The following is a 16,551-nucleotide window of genomic DNA, read 5'->3' on the forward strand; positions in this document are numbered from 1 at the left end:
AACTCTAGGGACTCAGACAGCATCTGTGTTGAAGGAGGAGCTGACTTTACCAACAGGCGTTAGTCTGCCACATGTAAAACTCGGCATCAGCTCCCTGCTGCTCCACTTTTCCTGTGTTAGTAGTTTATTTGGTTAGTGTTCTGGGCATTGACATTGCCTGTGAAATAGAGAGGGGTTAAATCAATGAGAAGTGTGACTTGCTGGCACAGCAGTGTGTATTTTGTACCTTTTTATCAGTTTACCTCAGTTTGTCCCTGTCTCCTGAAGCATTCAAGGACTACTCATAAGGCATAAGAGAAGGGGAGTTGTAGGGTTCCTTTTTTCACAGTACGTATTTTAGCACATGAATATGTCTGTAAGGCATATTGAAATGTGCAAAGTTGAGGATCCATCCCTTCTCTGGGGAGTGTCTGTTTCACTGGGCTGAGCTATTGTGAGCTTTATCAAACAGACGTAAGTATGGGAATAACTAATGTACTCTTCTCTTTCCAATTCTTTCTTACAGCTCAGCGTGCTGCCATCCTTTGGGTTTCTCTTTGACATTGATGGTGTACTGGTGCGAGGGAAGACTCCAATTCCTGCTGCAAAAACAGCCTTCCAGAAGCTAGTGAACTCTCAGGGACAGTTCGTGGTGCCTGTGGTGTTTGTCACCAATGCAGGGAATTGCCTTCGCCAGGAAAAAGCTGATCAGTTGTCACAGCTACTGGGAGTTCCAGTGAGTGCCATCAATCCTATTCATTTCCTTAGTTACTTGTGGTGAATGTGTCAAATGTATTATGTTCCATTAAATGCTGCTCAGTTAAGCAGTTTTGGTTTTCCCTTAAGCTCCCTGATATGCATTGCTGGAGGTGTTATAAAAGTAAAACATGCTGTCCAAAGCCAGTGGCATTGCCGCTGGTGAAGGCACTGCTTTTTCCAGTGGTAATGGTATTTCTTTGCAATGTGATTATTGTGGGAATAAATCTTGCCTTCTCCTCCTGAAAAAAGCCTGCGTGGGCCAATCCCATGAACCACTGCTCTGGCCGGTGAGTGTCTTCTGTGGTGATGTGTGAGGCAGGAGCTTCCTGCCTGGCTTTGTTACAGAATCACAGGATGAACCTTAAACATCATTCCAACCCCCAAGTTTGTGGATAGTAAAACTTCATTCCCCCTGATCTGTGAGCACTGCAGGCAATAGGACTTTTCCGTCCATGGAGACTGCTTGAGCATTGCTAAGAGAAAGCCATGAAGTGAGTCCTGCAGTGCCTTTGGTTTTGGGAAGGGCCAGCAGACATGGGCATGTCTGTACCAGTCAAACTCTGGGTCATGGGTAAAACAACATCTCGATGATTTGGGGGGGGGTTTAGATCTGTAAAAGTGATAAGCAGTGATTCATAACAGTGTCCTTCTAGGGTAATACTTACACTGATTTTATACCTATCGAAGGAATGGGGATATGGAAACTAAGACAAGAAGGTCTGATACAATGAAATCAGTGCTGCAGCCTAGCAAAGGGACCGTGATTGGAACTAGGCCAGTTCTGATCCTTCCTCCCTGTTTGTTTTCTAAGTGCATTTGGCATCCCTTTAAAACTAAGAGAGAAAACCTTGTGTTCTTGTTGAATGGAGTGATTCTGGCACCTGAAAAGGGGCTATATGACAATTTGTTAGTGATGATTTTTTTTCCTGGCGTATTATAAACACATTGTGCAATTTAGGAGATATGGTGTGGTTGGGCTTTACGTAGGTCTGCTTGATGTTTTGTAACTCATAGCCTTGTGACAGCTGTTGATTACATCCACGCATAAACAGCTGATCTGGACAACAACAAACTCCTCTTGTTTTGAAATCCCACACAGATTTCCCAGGACCAGGTGGTGATGTCACACAGTCCTCTGCGGATGTTCAAGCGGTACCATGACAAATGTGTTCTTGTATCAGGACAAGGACCTCTTCTTGATATTGCTCAAGAGTATCTTTATAAACCGAACCACAAAACCAACCCAACAACTTTCTGTTTAAGTATTCTCCTTAATCAAGATCAGGGGATCCTGTGGATTAAGTGACGACTAAATATGTCAGCATTACAAGTGCAGTCATCAGCAGTGGTAGTTCGTACTGTGGTGTCAACTTGATGTTTTGAAAGTGGTTGTGTGTTGATGTTTGCTGCTTTTAATGAGGAAAGAGAAAAGAGAAATAATTTGTTTGGACTTGTGTAAATGACACTTCAGCTCAAGGGTCTGTGTTCTGCAGTGGGTGAGAGTGTGGCATTCTTGTAACATCATCGCATCTGACTTGTAGTTCAGTGGCTCAGCATCTGCAGGTGGGCATGCAACCAGGCCAGGTCACAGTGGGTTTGTGACCAGCATCTAGAGCAGAACTACACTGGAAAGTATTTTGCCACATCTACGCTAACGGCCAAAAAGAACTTGAATTATGTTGGTATAATGGTGGTATCAAAGCTTCAAACTGTAATTTAATGACCTTAACTATTGCACAGTTTTCACTCATGCTTCCAGTAGCTTCCTCCTTTATTGGGACTTTAATTAAAGTTACTGCAGTCATAAGCTGTAAAAAAACATAAGTGCAACTTATAACTGTTATTTCAGATACAAAGATGAGAAAAAGTTCCTGAAGGAACATTCCAATTTAATCAAAATTAGTTCAGCACAGCTAAGAGAAAAGTCTCTTACAAACTGAACACAAAAGCTGTATTTCTGTTGGATAGCATTTTCATGCGAGATAATCGGGTCTGAAAATAACTTCACAAATGGCCCATGGTGTGAATTCAGGGGCTTGCTTTGTGTAACTGATAGACTTCAATTGCTCTTCCTTTCATTTGCATTGTAAGATGATGTCGTTGCACTGAGACTAAATTCACAACTGCTGTTTACGTAAATGAGTAGGTATAGTTTGATTTCCTCTTGTTAACTAAGTTTAAATTAATGGGGTGTATCAGTATTTAAGAATACTACTACACAAATCAGGAGGTTGTTGTTCCCCTTCTGGTCCTTTCCTTTCCCGATGCGTTTCCGTATTTATCTTCACTCCCTGTAGAGCACAATTAAACCCAGTTGTTCAGGCCACCATTTAGCAAGAGGCTGAGCTTTATGGTGTTTGCTTACCTAGGGACATGCTTTCAGCTCTAATGGCCTGAGGAAAGCACAGGTTGTGGGGACAGTAACTGTAACTCAAGTAGCTCATATTTCTTTCCTGTAACAATTGCACAAGATGCTGTCTTGCTGCCACATAAACTTCTGCTTATGTGAAGGTGATCTTGGAGTACTGCAGGTGGAGAGTGGCTTCTTGCTTTTAATCTCCTATTCTGAGAAAGATTTATGTATAATTTCTGTCATAGGATTCCAGGCACACAGGTCTCCCATTTATCAATAATGGGATGATCATCTTTTTATCTTAGTGAAGAAAAAGTCAGTCTGTCTGTTGCTTTCATTCCTAAATAATTTTCTTTACCAGGTAAGCTGCATATGTTAAAATTGTTAAAATGGAATTGCTAACTTCTAAACTCTTTTAATACAAGCAGTTCTGTATCCTTAACTGGCATTTTCCAGCCTTGGTTTCTGTCAACCTATTACCATTGAAACACTGCGGGAGAAACACCCTTTGCTAGATGTAGTTGACCATGACAGAAGACCTAATGTTCTGGTGAGTGTGTATCTTTGTTTTCAAGTTCTTCGTTTGCTCATTAGATCACATTCTATAGCAGGGGTCAATATTTAAACTACGGAGCTAATGCTGTTCTTACGTTGTGTTCTGACGTTGCTTTTCTCCTCCTTTATTTGTTTTATTGCATCATTTCCAAGAACAATTCTATAGGCTTGTTTTCTTGGTAGTCCTTTAACATAACCTTTGATTTTGTAACTTACTGCTGTGGAGAAACTTACCATTTATACAGATACCTCATTCAGATTCTGTCGTGGAAAGCTGATCAGCTTCCTCAGGTGTGTGTAAGATAAAATAAGCTTTTTCCTTCCGTACAGGATTGTCTTGGTAGTGTTTCTAGCCTGTGAGGTTGCTTTGATTGTAAGCCAGTGCGTTGCAGATAACTAATTTTTCTGCAATTTATTCCCTTTCTTGTTTGTACCATTATTCAAATGTATTTAAATAGTAACAGTACATACAGTGTGGCTTCAACTGAACTGTGCTGGCTTCAAGATGTGAATGCACCCTCAGTAAATGTGCATGTGGTACTGCACATGTTCGGGCTTGGTTTGCAGAGTGCGGTTCTCCCGTGTGAAGTCAGGAGGTCCTTTGTGGTTCACAGAATCCGTAACTCAGTTTTATCACCTCCTGCCTTGCTTCTCAGCCATGTGGGTGTCAAAGCTCAAGAAACTGTTACCTGTTTGTCACTGTGGAGAGCTGCTCATGAAGTGCAAACTCTTCTTTGTTTAGCACATGTGTTATGTGTTACAGATCATGTTTTTCTTCCTTAGCAGTGTTAAAGAAATACATTTCAAAAGCTAATTTTCAAATGCCTCGTTAACACTGGAGGCCTCTTCCTCCTGTGGCAAAGCAAACATCCATACTTTGATACAGAAGTAAATTAAACAACTTTGATACGGAAGTACATTAAGCAACTGTAGCTTGCCAGAGGCAGTTAAATGGATGCAGGAAGCTAGACATGAACTTGTCTGCTGTCCCCTTGCCACGAGTTTTCACTTCAGAGTTGAGATAAAAGTTTCTAGGTATATACTAAAATCGAGGGTGCATTTCCTGGGAGTGTTGCAGAAGGCAGCTGTGGGGGCTATACTTGAATTTGTTCTGTTAAAAATAATAGGAGTTGTTTAATCTTGTAGAAAACTTTCACTTTTTTCTTATTGCAGTCCCCCTCTGCTGCGGAACTTCCCAAGATTGAGGGTCAGTTGTCTTTATTTAACTTGCAACTATCCATTAAGAGATGAAATATCTTTGTCATACTTTATAATTGGGGTTTATTTTTAGATTGCTGGGAACTTCAGAAAGTTGGCTGAGACAATTCTGAAGTGTCCTCGGTAATGGCATCTCTCCTTGATTGCACTGCATCACGTGTGACAGCTGTGTTTTTAATGCGTGCAGGTTTGAGCCATGTGGTTTTGGCGTTTCAGAGGTCTGCTGTCCTCTTCATCTTCCTTTAACTGCCTGCTGTTGTCTTCCTGTCATGAATGAGGAATGAATTTCTCTGTTCAGAAATAAGGGGTCTTGTTCTTACAAGCGGTTGGGATGGTCACTTCAGAGCTGTAGTATGAGATGCACCTTGTTTAAGCACACTGCATTCACTCTCCTCTGAAGTACAGGAAAGTAGAAACTCAACTTCAGGATTTAATAAAATCTGCACCAGATGATGCTGGGGACCAGAAAAAAGGTCTAAAAACAGCAATCAAATTTTGGTTTAAGTTGATCAAAATAATATCTCTGATCTGTGTAAACACTGGGTGTAAACGCAGAATTCACAAGGGTGTGGAAGACTGAGAAATGCCATTTAGAAGTTAATATTTCGTGGTGCTGTGGAGAAATGTAGCCAATTAAAAAAAGAAATCCTTAAACTGGTAGATTTTGCAGAGGAGGGCTGTTACTTCTGAGATTCGCTGTGCAAGAATGGGTATGTAATACAGTAAAACCTGAAGTTAAAGTTAAATGTGACTGTTTCAGTTCATGGTTAAATCGAATTACTTGTTCAGTCTCTTTAGACCAAGTTTTAGTGTCAGAGATTTGGTGCCCCGTTAGCTAATTCCATAACTCTGCTCTGTAATTCTTGTTCTCACAGCTGTTGTTTTGTTTGGGGAACCAGTCAGATGGGAGACCAACCTGCAGCTGATAATAGACGTTTTGCTGACAAGTGGCTACCCTGGAAATCCCTATCACTGTGAAAATTACCCTCACATTCCTGTGCTTGCCTGTAACATGGATCTGATGTGGGTAGCTGAAGCACAGTCTCCAAGGTAAGCACACGTTGTAACATGTATGTATATCGTGATATATTTGGTGTTACCTCATATCTTCAGTGAAAATCGGGTAATTCTTTTATACCAAATGCTTGCTACAGCTTCAGAGTTGGTCTCAGCATTGATGACAGCATCTCTAAAGCCATGCACTTTCAGCAAGTGCTGCCTTATTGCTGTCTACATCATTGCACTCAGGAAATCAGTTATTCATGGTAAAAGCTGCTTCTGCACACTAAGCCCCTTTGTTTCTCTGCTCCCAGAAGATAAGTTTTTGCCTGAGGGCCTCAGTGTCTCAGTTCAAAGGAAAAACTAAAACAAATATCAAGGCCATTGTCTCATTTCATTAGTTCCTTCTTTGGTATTTCTCCTTTCCACCCCACTTTTTCTAATAGGGTGAAGAATTGAACCTGCTAGTTGAAAGCAGTGAGTGTTTTTGAGCTGAGGACAATATAGTGAGCTCTCTAAGGAACACAGGATGAAACAAGTAGAACACACAGAACTAGGTGGCATGATCTCTGATGGTGGTTTTGTTTGATTTTGTTTTCAGTAGTGTGTTCTTTCAAGGAACAGTAGTTCCTTCAGTAGTTCTGTTCTCCCCCAGTCAAAATGTGAATGTACACTGAAATAGTCATTGTTGTTAGTGTGACTTGATTGCTGCCTTGATCTTGGGTTGAGGATCTTGTCAGCTGTCCTTACTGGATGCAAAGATCCTCTCCAGTTAGCATGCTGCTAAAAGACAGATGTGTGATGTTTTCAGGCTAGAGTAAGGCAACCATTATATTTACAGTGAACCAGATTCATGGTTTTGGTTATGCCCTTTGGGAAAGATCCAGTGTAAAGCTGGGTTTGTTTTTTTCCCTTTCAGTTTGACAGTATGACAAGGTTGCATGTGTCAGAGCTGCTACCTTCACTACAGGAATATAATGCCATGACGAAGTTGGTAGAAGCTGTTGCTAGTAATTACTGGAAATAATTTTATGATCATTTATTGGTATTTCATAGCAGAAAGCAACAAACAGGGTGGAGAGGGGGAATGAAGGGTTAATACAGAAAAACAAATTAGGTACCACCTATGAAAGTACTACAGTTGCTTTCTCCTTTGTAGCTTTTTTCCTTAAAGGACTATTTCAATTTGTAGGCCACTAGAGACTTAATTTCTAACATCTCTACTTGCTTCTGATGCTTATTATATTGGTGGGTTTGTGTATTTTTTACGCTGTTGACCTTGATTTGAGCAGATATACCAATCTATGTGCATTAGAAGTTACCTGGCAGCTCTTCTGAAGCAGTATGTATCATTTGTTGTATAGCAACTTTCTGTTCTTCTTAGGGTGCTTTTGGTAATATGGTATTCTCAAGTGATGCGTATTACTTCATCCCTAATTCCACACCCTGAACTAGTGTTTCACTAGTAGTGAAGTAAAACTGTTTTTTTTTTTACCATCAGATTACATCTTCTAACTTACTGCTTTACTGGCTTGGATGATGACCCATCATCACTGTCTGCACCTTGATGAGAATAACAGTTATCCAAAGCATGCTGTAAAATCATAGCTTGTTCCTTGATCCTCCTTTGCATCTGTTTTAGAGAAACCCAGGAAGTTGGGGTTTTTTTGCCTCCATATTACAGGAGGGTTTTGGTATACCAAAACCATTTTAAGGAGAGATCAATTTTCCTTCTGTCTGATTCTGTCCTTCCTTTTCTATTTCTCCTCTTTGTTGATTTTGGTGATTCTGCTCTATCACTGCAGAGTAGATCACAGGCCAGGCATTCTTTCAGGAAGGTCACTTCTGTAACTATTTAAGTGCAATTAATACTAACACAAGCACTACCACATTTTAAGAACAGATAAGTCTGTTGTGCTGCCCCAATAACCTGTTCTTGTTGTGGTGTTTATTTTTCAGCTAATCAGCACTTGATTTTCAGTGAAACAGCTGTGGAAATGTCGCATTGGAACATGTGGAAAGTGAGGGAGATTCCATAGTTACAGGATGTGATTTACTCCTAAAAGATGATGAAATAAAAAAGGCAGTTTTTTATACAAATGTGTTTTTTTAATTTGCACTTAATATAATTTGATTTGTCTTCCTATGTGGGCAGGTTTGGGCATGGAACATTCATGGTTTGTCTGGAAAACATCTACAAGAAGATCACAGGCAAAGATCTGAAATATGAGGCCCTCATGGGCAAACCCAGTAAAGTGACCTACCAGTACGCGGAATACCTCATCAGGGCCCAGGCAGCAGAGAGGCAGTGGCAGCACCCCATTCACACCCTGTATGCTGTCGGGTAAGGCACCCCAAGTCCAACCAGTACAGCAGCAAATCACCCACAACAGGAATACCAGCAAAGATCCACAACTTGTACTAGCTTGTTTCCCATACCATTGGGACCACTAATATTCTTGGCACTACGGTGTACTTCTTACAGTGTTTTGGAGCCTCAGTGTTTCTAATCTTGAAAATGAATGATACTTTGCTCTTTCTATGTCTTATTTCTGTAGAAGCACAAAAAGTGGTTTAGATGCCGCTAAGGTTTCTCCTGATTCCCTTCCCCCCACCAAGAGGCTGTGTAAATCTAGCAAAAAGGATTTGCATGGGTGGTTTTTTATTAGGATTACTGGTAAACAACAGTTATTAGAGAATGTAGAGCTAGATTTTATTTGTGAGGTCATTAAGCTTAGTCATACGCTACTGCGTGTGCTGTCCCATCATAGAATCCTTTTCATAGATAGAGATAAAGCTGTATTGTATTAAAAGATGTTCCAGAGTCTCCAAGATGACTGGAAATATAATGAACTCATTCATGGACTGCAAATACCTATCCTTGATTTCCAAACTGAAATTTCACTAGGGAGTTATTTACTCTTATCATATGTCACGCTTAATGAAAGTTGTGTAATAAAATAACTATAGAATTGGGTTTCTTCTGGTTTGCATATTCCCACATAAAGTCACGTAAAGTATAAAATAAACTGTTAAACCAAAACTGCATAAATGTCCTTCAGACTTTGCAGTCCGACAACCCCAACTGCCCTGCTGACTAAGCTGTTTCTTCTGTTTCCAGAGATAATCTCATGACTGATGTCTATGGTGCTAACCTTTACAATCGCTGTCTTGAAGAGAACTCCAGACAAGGTTCAAAATCCTGGGTTCAGGCCAAAGTTGCTGGTGGCAGGGGACCCGCCACGCTCTCTCAGGATGAGGAGATAGACAACAGCTGGGAGAATGAGTTAGCATCCGCAGCTGCTGCCCACTGTAGGTCTGTTCTTGTTTGTACCGGGGTTTACAACCCACACACCGAGGTGCCCTTGGATACCAGGGCGAGCATAGCTGAAACGGTGTTCCATGGCCACAGAGATTTTAGATTTGAGCCTGGCTTAGTAGAGCCAGATCATATTGTACCAGATGTTGATGCTGCCGTAGACCTGGTCTTCCAGCTGGAGAACTTTGCACCTTATTGAAATGACATCATTTCTTAAGGACTACTCAGTGCTATGCTTTTCTTCCCCCAAACCAAACTGTGCTTTAAAATCATGCCAGAAACTGCTGCTTTCTAAAATTTTTAAGCTTTACATGAATACAATCTTATATTAAGTAAACTTAGGTATATTAATTTGCTTAATACAAGTATATTAAATATCAACAATGCTTTTTAAAGTACTTGGAAATACGTCATTTGTTGCTTTAGTTGCCCTTCATTCTCCTCCTTTCAATTATGTTAGGTATTTTAATAGCAATTTCTCATAGCAGTTTATGCATGTTACTGGTATCTCAATTCTCATGTGACTACTTCTGTTTGCTGGAAGATTCAGCTTCCAGGAACTGGGATCTTGAGAGTGTCGGCCCATGGGGCTGGGGTTGCTCACACGCTTACAAACTGGCAGGTACAGAGCATATGTTTTGCCACTTGGGATTCTGCAGCTAATGAGTACTTTTCCCAATTAGAGCAAAGTGAAGTCTGTTCTGCTTTGTACTTGCTCACATACAACCCTGCAGCCTTTCTCTTTACCTGTTTTCCATGTGTCTGGAGCTGCTACAGCTTCTCCCTGCTCTGACATGTAAAGCCTTAATAGAAATGCGGTTGTAAGATGGAGAAGGCAGACTTGTGAACACCAGTTTTGAAACTCCAACTAAGCTGAACAGTCATGTAAGGAAAGCAGCTAACGTTGGGTGTCTTGTGTGGCAGAATACCTGGCCTTTTGTCTTTGCCTTTTTATCTGCACTTTTTGGAGGAATTTAGGATTTTAGAAAGCTTCAGCAATGATGTTTCAGGCATTCCTGTCAGTTGGACTTCTCCATGGAATGAGTGACTACTGTTTGGGTAAAAAGTGCCTAGTAATTTACTTGAAGCTTCATACCACTGTGGTAATTACCTGGCCTTTAGTGTAATATATTTCACCTTGTGTCTGTTACATGTTTGTTGGTTCATGAATTTTATAGCTGTTCATTTAAAAATAAAAGTAATTTGTTATTTTTATAAAATACTTTTAAGCTTTTTAATCCAAAAGATGTCTTTGAAGATGTATTTCTGTTATTTGTTATAGCGGTGTGTATGGTGTACTTGTGACACCAGGTAGGAAACTGAAGCCAGTGAAGTGTGGTTTAAGAACGAGGTCAACTTACACACAACTGTCACTCACCATAACTTTGGGGTGTGTCAGATTTTTATGGTTGGATTTATTTTGTTTTCTTGTCTGTTTATCTTTTCCCAAATCAGAAATGGCACAAACAAAAATCTGGGGGTCTTCATTTTTCCCAAGTTCTTGCAGAACTAGCAATTGGCAGCCAGATAGTGGCATAAAGTGACAAGACTTCCTGGCCAATTTCTTCACTGCTTACTGTCCTGCTATGAAAGAGAATGAAAACCACATCATGAAGAGAACACTGCTGCTAAGGAGTCCGATTTCTTTGTTGTGTTTTCTCCATCTGTAATCCCTCTCTCTACCATCAGGATTGTCCATTCATTCACTCATAATGTTTCACAGGTAGCTTTTAATGTATCTTGCTGGATCCAGTTTAAGGCCACTGCTTTAAACAGTGTTTTTCCCATTCCTTCATTGGGAAAGTATTACAGCAGCACATTCTTGCCTTTTTTTATTGGTGCAATAAACAGGTATGTTGCTATTTGTGCAGTACTCTCCTATAAGATGCCAGCTGCTTGTGAGGGTGCCAGGTCCTCCTGAGCGAAGGCTGTGGGTCTGGTGTGCCAGGGTGCCGTGCTGCGTTGGTTCCGCGCTGGCACACGTTGCAGGGCTCTAACTATTGCTGGAAGTGGTTTCAGGCTGTCAGTGATGGAAGGAATAAAAAAATGGAAGTTGATGAACAGAAAACGTTCAGTTTCTTTCTTCTCTCCCGCCTGCCCCCATCATAGAATCATGGAATGGTTCGGGTTGGAAAGGACCAGTTCCAACCCTGCGCCATGGGCAGGGACACCTCACACCAAACCATATCACCCAAGGCTCTGTCCAGCCTGGCCTTGAGCACTGCCAGGGATGGAGCATTCACAGCTTCCCTGGGCAACCCATCCCAGTGCCTCAGCACCCTCACAGGGAAGAACTCCAACAGCTCCGTGTCCTTCTTACGCTGAGGACACCAGAACTGCGCAGCGCTGCAAGTGGGGACTCACGAGAGCAGAGGGGCAGGATCACCTCCTTCGACCTGCAGATGTGCATAGACACCTCAAAGGGTCCATGGAGGAGCTGTGTATACACTGCTTAAACTTCATCCCTCCTGGGAGCGCTAGAATGCCGACATAGAAGATCCAGTGTTCGGTTGCTGGTCAGGCTGCTGCTGTTTGTTAACTGCAGAAGACAATTTTTAGCCTCTATTCCCCTCGGACCTTTCAGGCTGTGCCTGCAGGGCAGGGGTGTAAACGGTGCCCAGTGAGTCTGCTTGAGCTGTCATTAATGGGACCCGTTGTGTGGTGTAGGGCTGAGTCCCAGCAGCGTGCCGGCGTGCCCTGGGGTTGGAGCCGCATCAGCGCGGTACCAAACACAGGCGGTTGTTGCCACAGATGATGGACAAAGATGAGCGCTGGGTGTGGGGTTTACTGTAAAGCACGAGGGAGAAGCGCTGGTGCAGCGGGCGCCTGTGGTACAGCGGTCAGCGAGGCAAAGGTGCCGGGACAGAACGCATGGCGGGGCTCCCCTCAGCTCGGCAGGCTGCCGCCATCTTGGCTTCACCTCAGAGCGGCTGCCTGAGGCGACCCCCTCCTCATCTGCCCCCCCCCCCCGCATCCCTTTATCTATTTATTTATCTGTTTCTTTATCTAATCTATTTATTTAGCTATTTATGCTTAAATTTTCCACAGCACAGAAGTAGGAACATGCAAAACCATCACCACCCCACAGGTCCCCAAGGCGCAGGGTATTTCAAGCTCCCCAGCTCGGTGGACTGAACTCCAGCTTGGTAAGTGCTACTATGGGCTTGGCAGCCCCTCAAAAAAGCCAAAACGCTTCTCAGAAATAGCAGCTGAGAGCGTTCGTTCACAGTTTCAGCCTCCCCTCGTTCAGGTTTCAAACAGGTGCTTGGTGTTTCCTGTCAGTAACAGAGCTTGTGCCCCAGGGCTCAGAGATGGGCACAGTTTGGTGCTCTTGAAACCCAGGTGCTGGGAAGGATGTGTTTACCCCTGCGTTTTGCTGCAGATGGTGAAACCATGAATCAGAAACATGCATTTTAGTAAGAGCTGTGGTTTATGTTTGGGGTTGGACAGTCGTTTGGGCTCTCTTCAGTAAGAAAATAAGCAAATGTGGCATGAAAGCGTCACAGTCGTTTCCGTGAGGGGTTTCTGTAAGGTGGAAGGGACACAGAGCTGAAGGGCCCTGGAGCAGCTGGGGTTTGTTCTGCCATGGATGGCTGACTCGCAGAGACAGGCCCCGTACCATGGGCATGCTTCCTTTCCCAGCTGGCTGCTGGCTCTTTGTCAGCTGTTTGTTGTTCACAGAATCCCAAGCGTTGGAAGGGACCTCAAAAGATCATCTCATCCAACCCCCCTGCAAGAGCAGGGTAACCTAGAGTACATCGCACAGGAACTTGTCCAGGCGGGCCTTGAATGTCTCCAACGTAGGAGACTCCACAACCCCCCTGGGCAACCTGTTCCAGTGCTCTGTCACTCTCACAGTAAAGACATTTTTTCTGATGTTCCCATGGAACCTCCTGTGCTCCACTTTACACCCATTGCCCCTTGTCCTATCACTGGACATCACTGAAAGAACCCTAGCTCCATCATCCTGACACTCACCCTTTACATATTTGTAAACATTGATGAGGTCACCCCTCAGTGTCCTCTTCTCCAAGCTAAAGAGTCCCAGCTTCCTCAGCCTCTCCTCGTAAGAGAGATGTTCCATTCCCTTAATCATCTTCGTGGCTCTGCGCTGGACTCTCTCCAGCAGCTCCCTGTCCTTCTTGAACTGAGGGGGCCAGAACTGGACACAATATTCCAGATGCGGCCTCACCAAGGCAGAGTAGAGGGGAAGGAGGACCTCTCTTGACCTACTAACCACCCCCCTTCTAATGCACCCTAGGATGCCATTGGCCTTCTTGGCCACAAGGGCACATTGCTGGCTCATGGTCATCCTCCTATCCACCAGGACCCCCAGGTCCCTTTCCCCTTCACTACTGTCCCGCAGGTCAGCCCCCAACCTGTACTGGTACATGGGGTTGTTCTTCCCCACATGCAAGACTCTACACTTGCCCTTGTTGAATTTCATCAAGTTTCTCCCTGCCCAACTCTCCAGCCTGTCCAGGTCTCGCTGAATGGCAACACAACCTTCAGGTGGTGTTTCTGATGGACGGAAAGGAGCAATACTGACAAAATGGTTCCCAGAAACACTGTGCTAAACTTTGACACTTCCACTGTAAGTTATTGCTCCCAACAGCTGGAGAGTCTCAGTGGAGCCTGTTAGTTGAGAGAGCAGCTTCAAGCACAGTGCGTGTACGTAGTCCCACCAGGGCATCCATGTTTGTAATGATTTGATATAGTTTTGTATGAGGTGCAAACACATTTGAAAGGAATGTATATATTGCTTTCAATGACAGGAGTTGCACAGGCAGCCGAAAGCTGGCCCAGGCCTCTGGTTTACTTAGTTTCCACATTGCCTGTCCTGTGTGCTGGTTAAAAGCGAGACTACCCTGTTGTTAGGGCAAGTGCAGTGTAGCTATTTTGTGCCCCCCGCTTAGTCTCACCAGGGCTTAAAGGAGGATAGAAATAGTGACCTTAATAACATTGCACACAGAAGACTGTTGCTCAGAGAGGTGGAAATCTCTTTCCTGCAGTGTCACAGGCAACCATTGCAGGAGTTTCTTTAAAACTCAGTGGTGTGCTTGTCTGCAACTTGAACAGAAATGGGTACTAACAGTCTTTATTGTATGGTATTTCTGCATATCTTACACAGTCTGTGTTAAAACCTTTTGCCTATACAAGGATGAATTCTTGGGTGATGAAATACATCCTTGTTTCAACGTTGACTAAACCAGCCCCAGTTTCAGAAGAACGTTTCGGTGGTCACTAATGTGAACACGATAAATCAGTACATAGAAGAAGGTATTAATTGCCAAATGTTTACTTTAATTAAACCTTTTTAATGATACACAGTACAATGCATCCACTACTTTGCTAAAATTCACAACAAAAAGTCGGATTCATATGTTTAAAAATATTTTTCATAATAAATTCATAAATAGATGAAGATAAAGTATAAAAAATTACTGTAATATGCAAGCTTGCTCCCTTGTCTCCTCATACTTGAAATGATCTAAGTATTGTGATAAAGTTTAAAAGCAAAGTAGTTACTCCTGATTAGAAATGTACAACCTGCATTTCTTGAAGAAACCTTGAGAAACAGCAACAGATTCATCCTAGAAAATGCAGAATAATTTTAACACTGTTATCATCCAAACCCCTCATCTGATTTTGGAATGCAGTGAATTCAATATGAATTAAGAGATTTATATTTTCTCCCCAGCAGGTATCTCAGCCAGACTCACTCGAATGCTACCTGGTCTCTGGAGTTGCAGGGTTTATATCTCAGGTATCAGTGAGTGAGGCACAGCAGTGGGAAAAGCTGGTTGGCAGCACTGAGCATATCTAACTATCAAAAATCTCAGCATTTCTCCTTGCAGACTTAGAAAAGAGAAATCTTTAAAAACAGTTACAAATAACTAAATTCACCTTCCACTCAGTTTGTAGCTCCTTTCTGTCTGGCAAGCAGGACAGTGTCTGATCCCATCCATTGGCTTCCCTGGCTTTGAAATGGTGCGTGTGTGTGTGCAGCACCATTCCAAGCCTTAACTCGGCCTGGTGAATCTCTTGCATCACACCATCAGACTCTGTCAGCAAAGTCATCAATATTATCACTCTCTTAAGAAAACGTACATAGCATTTTATTTGGTCAAGTATCAAACTACTTTTCACACTTAGAATTATCTATTTAAATACCATTTATAAAGGGAAAAATGCTTACTGATGCAGATCACTGAAGTAGGGAACGAACATGAAAATGCAGAATAATCAGGATGCTCTTCTTTTCACGAGTTTTTTTTTTTTCCTGATAGTTAACTATTTCCTTTTAGTGCAAAACCAGTTCCATCCAGGTCTTGTGCTTTTTTGCAGTGGTAACTAGGTGCTTTTGAAGACCTTGGTAGGCCTCTGTCTGCAGCTTTAATGTCTCTGAAAATTCAGCTCTTAACTCAATTTTTAAAAGTACCTTCAAATTGTCAAGACAAGTTTGCATGCCATGTTCAAAGGGCAATCTTTCATACTTGTTTTCATATACAATAGTTTGGATAACCAAAATCACTCCCTCACATCTTCATATGAGTCTGTATTGCTTACAGCATTTACTGCAGAGGAAATGGGTGTTGATCATCACAAGTTCTGCAGCACAGTGCAGTGTAATAGGCTGTTACTTAGTGGTTACTGAGCAGAGACTGGCGTTTGAAACTACACAGATTGGGTTGGGCACGAGCCTTAAAAAGACTATTTCTAAGAAAATACACTCTTCTATTTCATGTTTTCCTCTGCTTTTATCTGAAAAAGATAATCTTTTTGTCTAAGGGTCTTTTTGTATTGATTAAACCATTAGAAATCTGTGCTAGCTTGCCACAATTTTGGTCCTATGTAAGTTACTTTATGCCCAAACTTACGGAAACTTGGATTCTTTTAGCTAGCTATTATATCTGAATATATAATGTGTAATTTAAGATGTCTGAGTGAGTTTATAGGGGAATTAAGGTTTACATTCCCACAGGGTAGTCAGTGATATATGTTCTTATGAAAGCTTAAAATAGGTGATTGCTGTTCTTAGTTTCCCAGTTTAGGCTTCAAAATTAAAAGATATAAATGTAGGATTTTTTTAATGTTATGCTTATGACTAAAGAAAAATAGTTCACTTAGAGGAATCTTGCTATAATAACAAATTTTGAATGGGGCAGGTAAGCCTTAGACAGAAATGGCTTTAAACAGAAGCAGCTTTGTGTATTTATGTAATATATACCTAATACCTGCCATATCTTCCCTTGACCCACACTGCCTACTTGGACTTGATTGATTTCAGAGTAGACACTACAGGTATTAAATAGCTTTCCCAGGAGCAGGAGGTTGATAACATGCAAGAACTTGTCAGTTACAGTAT

General features: G+C 42.2%; 1 protein-coding gene across 2 annotated transcripts; it reads left to right on the top strand.

Annotated features, from left to right (window-relative positions):
• Nucleotides 1-158: 158 nt before the first annotated feature.
• Nucleotides 159-10,380, top strand: LOC133279342 (haloacid dehalogenase-like hydrolase domain-containing 5). Of its 2 annotated transcripts, XM_061472930.1 has the most exons (7): nt 341-715; nt 1,838-1,950; nt 3,548-3,641; nt 4,820-4,853; nt 5,740-5,914; nt 8,019-8,207; nt 8,985-10,380. In XM_061472930.1, exons 1-7 carry the CDS (start codon nt 473-475, stop codon nt 9,379-9,381), a joined length of 1,245 nt encoding a protein of 414 aa, XP_061328914.1. In that variant the 5' UTR covers nt 341-472; the 3' UTR covers nt 9,382-10,380. The 2 variants fall into 2 exon arrangements, with proteins under 2 accessions (XP_061328915.1, XP_061328914.1); XM_061472931.1 differs by lacking the exon at nt 8,019-8,207 and having other exon boundaries at nt 159-715.
• The last annotated feature ends 6,171 nt before the right edge of the window (nt 10,381-16,551 follow it).

Source organism: Pezoporus flaviventris, unplaced genomic scaffold (genome assembly GCF_033815535.1).
Source record: "Pezoporus flaviventris isolate CSIRO_AGI_PZ_B2104156 unplaced genomic scaffold, CSIRO_AGI_Pfla_v1 ptg000073l, whole genome shotgun sequence".
Taxonomy (NCBI): domain Eukaryota; kingdom Metazoa; phylum Chordata; class Aves; order Psittaciformes; family Psittacidae; genus Pezoporus; species Pezoporus flaviventris.

Excerpts from the sequence above, each read along its gene's own strand:
- LOC133279342 (XM_061472930.1), top strand. The coding sequence starts at position 473 with ATGTACTCTTCTCTTTCCAATTCTTTCTTACAGCTCAGCGTGCTGCCA. Across the intron at positions 3,642-4,819 it reads ACAGAAGACCTAATGTTCTG|TCCCCCTCTGCTGCGGAACT; the intron begins GTGAGTGTGTAT and ends TTCTTATTGCAG. Across the intron at positions 5,915-8,018 it reads GCTGAAGCACAGTCTCCAAG|GTTTGGGCATGGAACATTCA; the intron begins GTAAGCACACGT and ends CTATGTGGGCAG.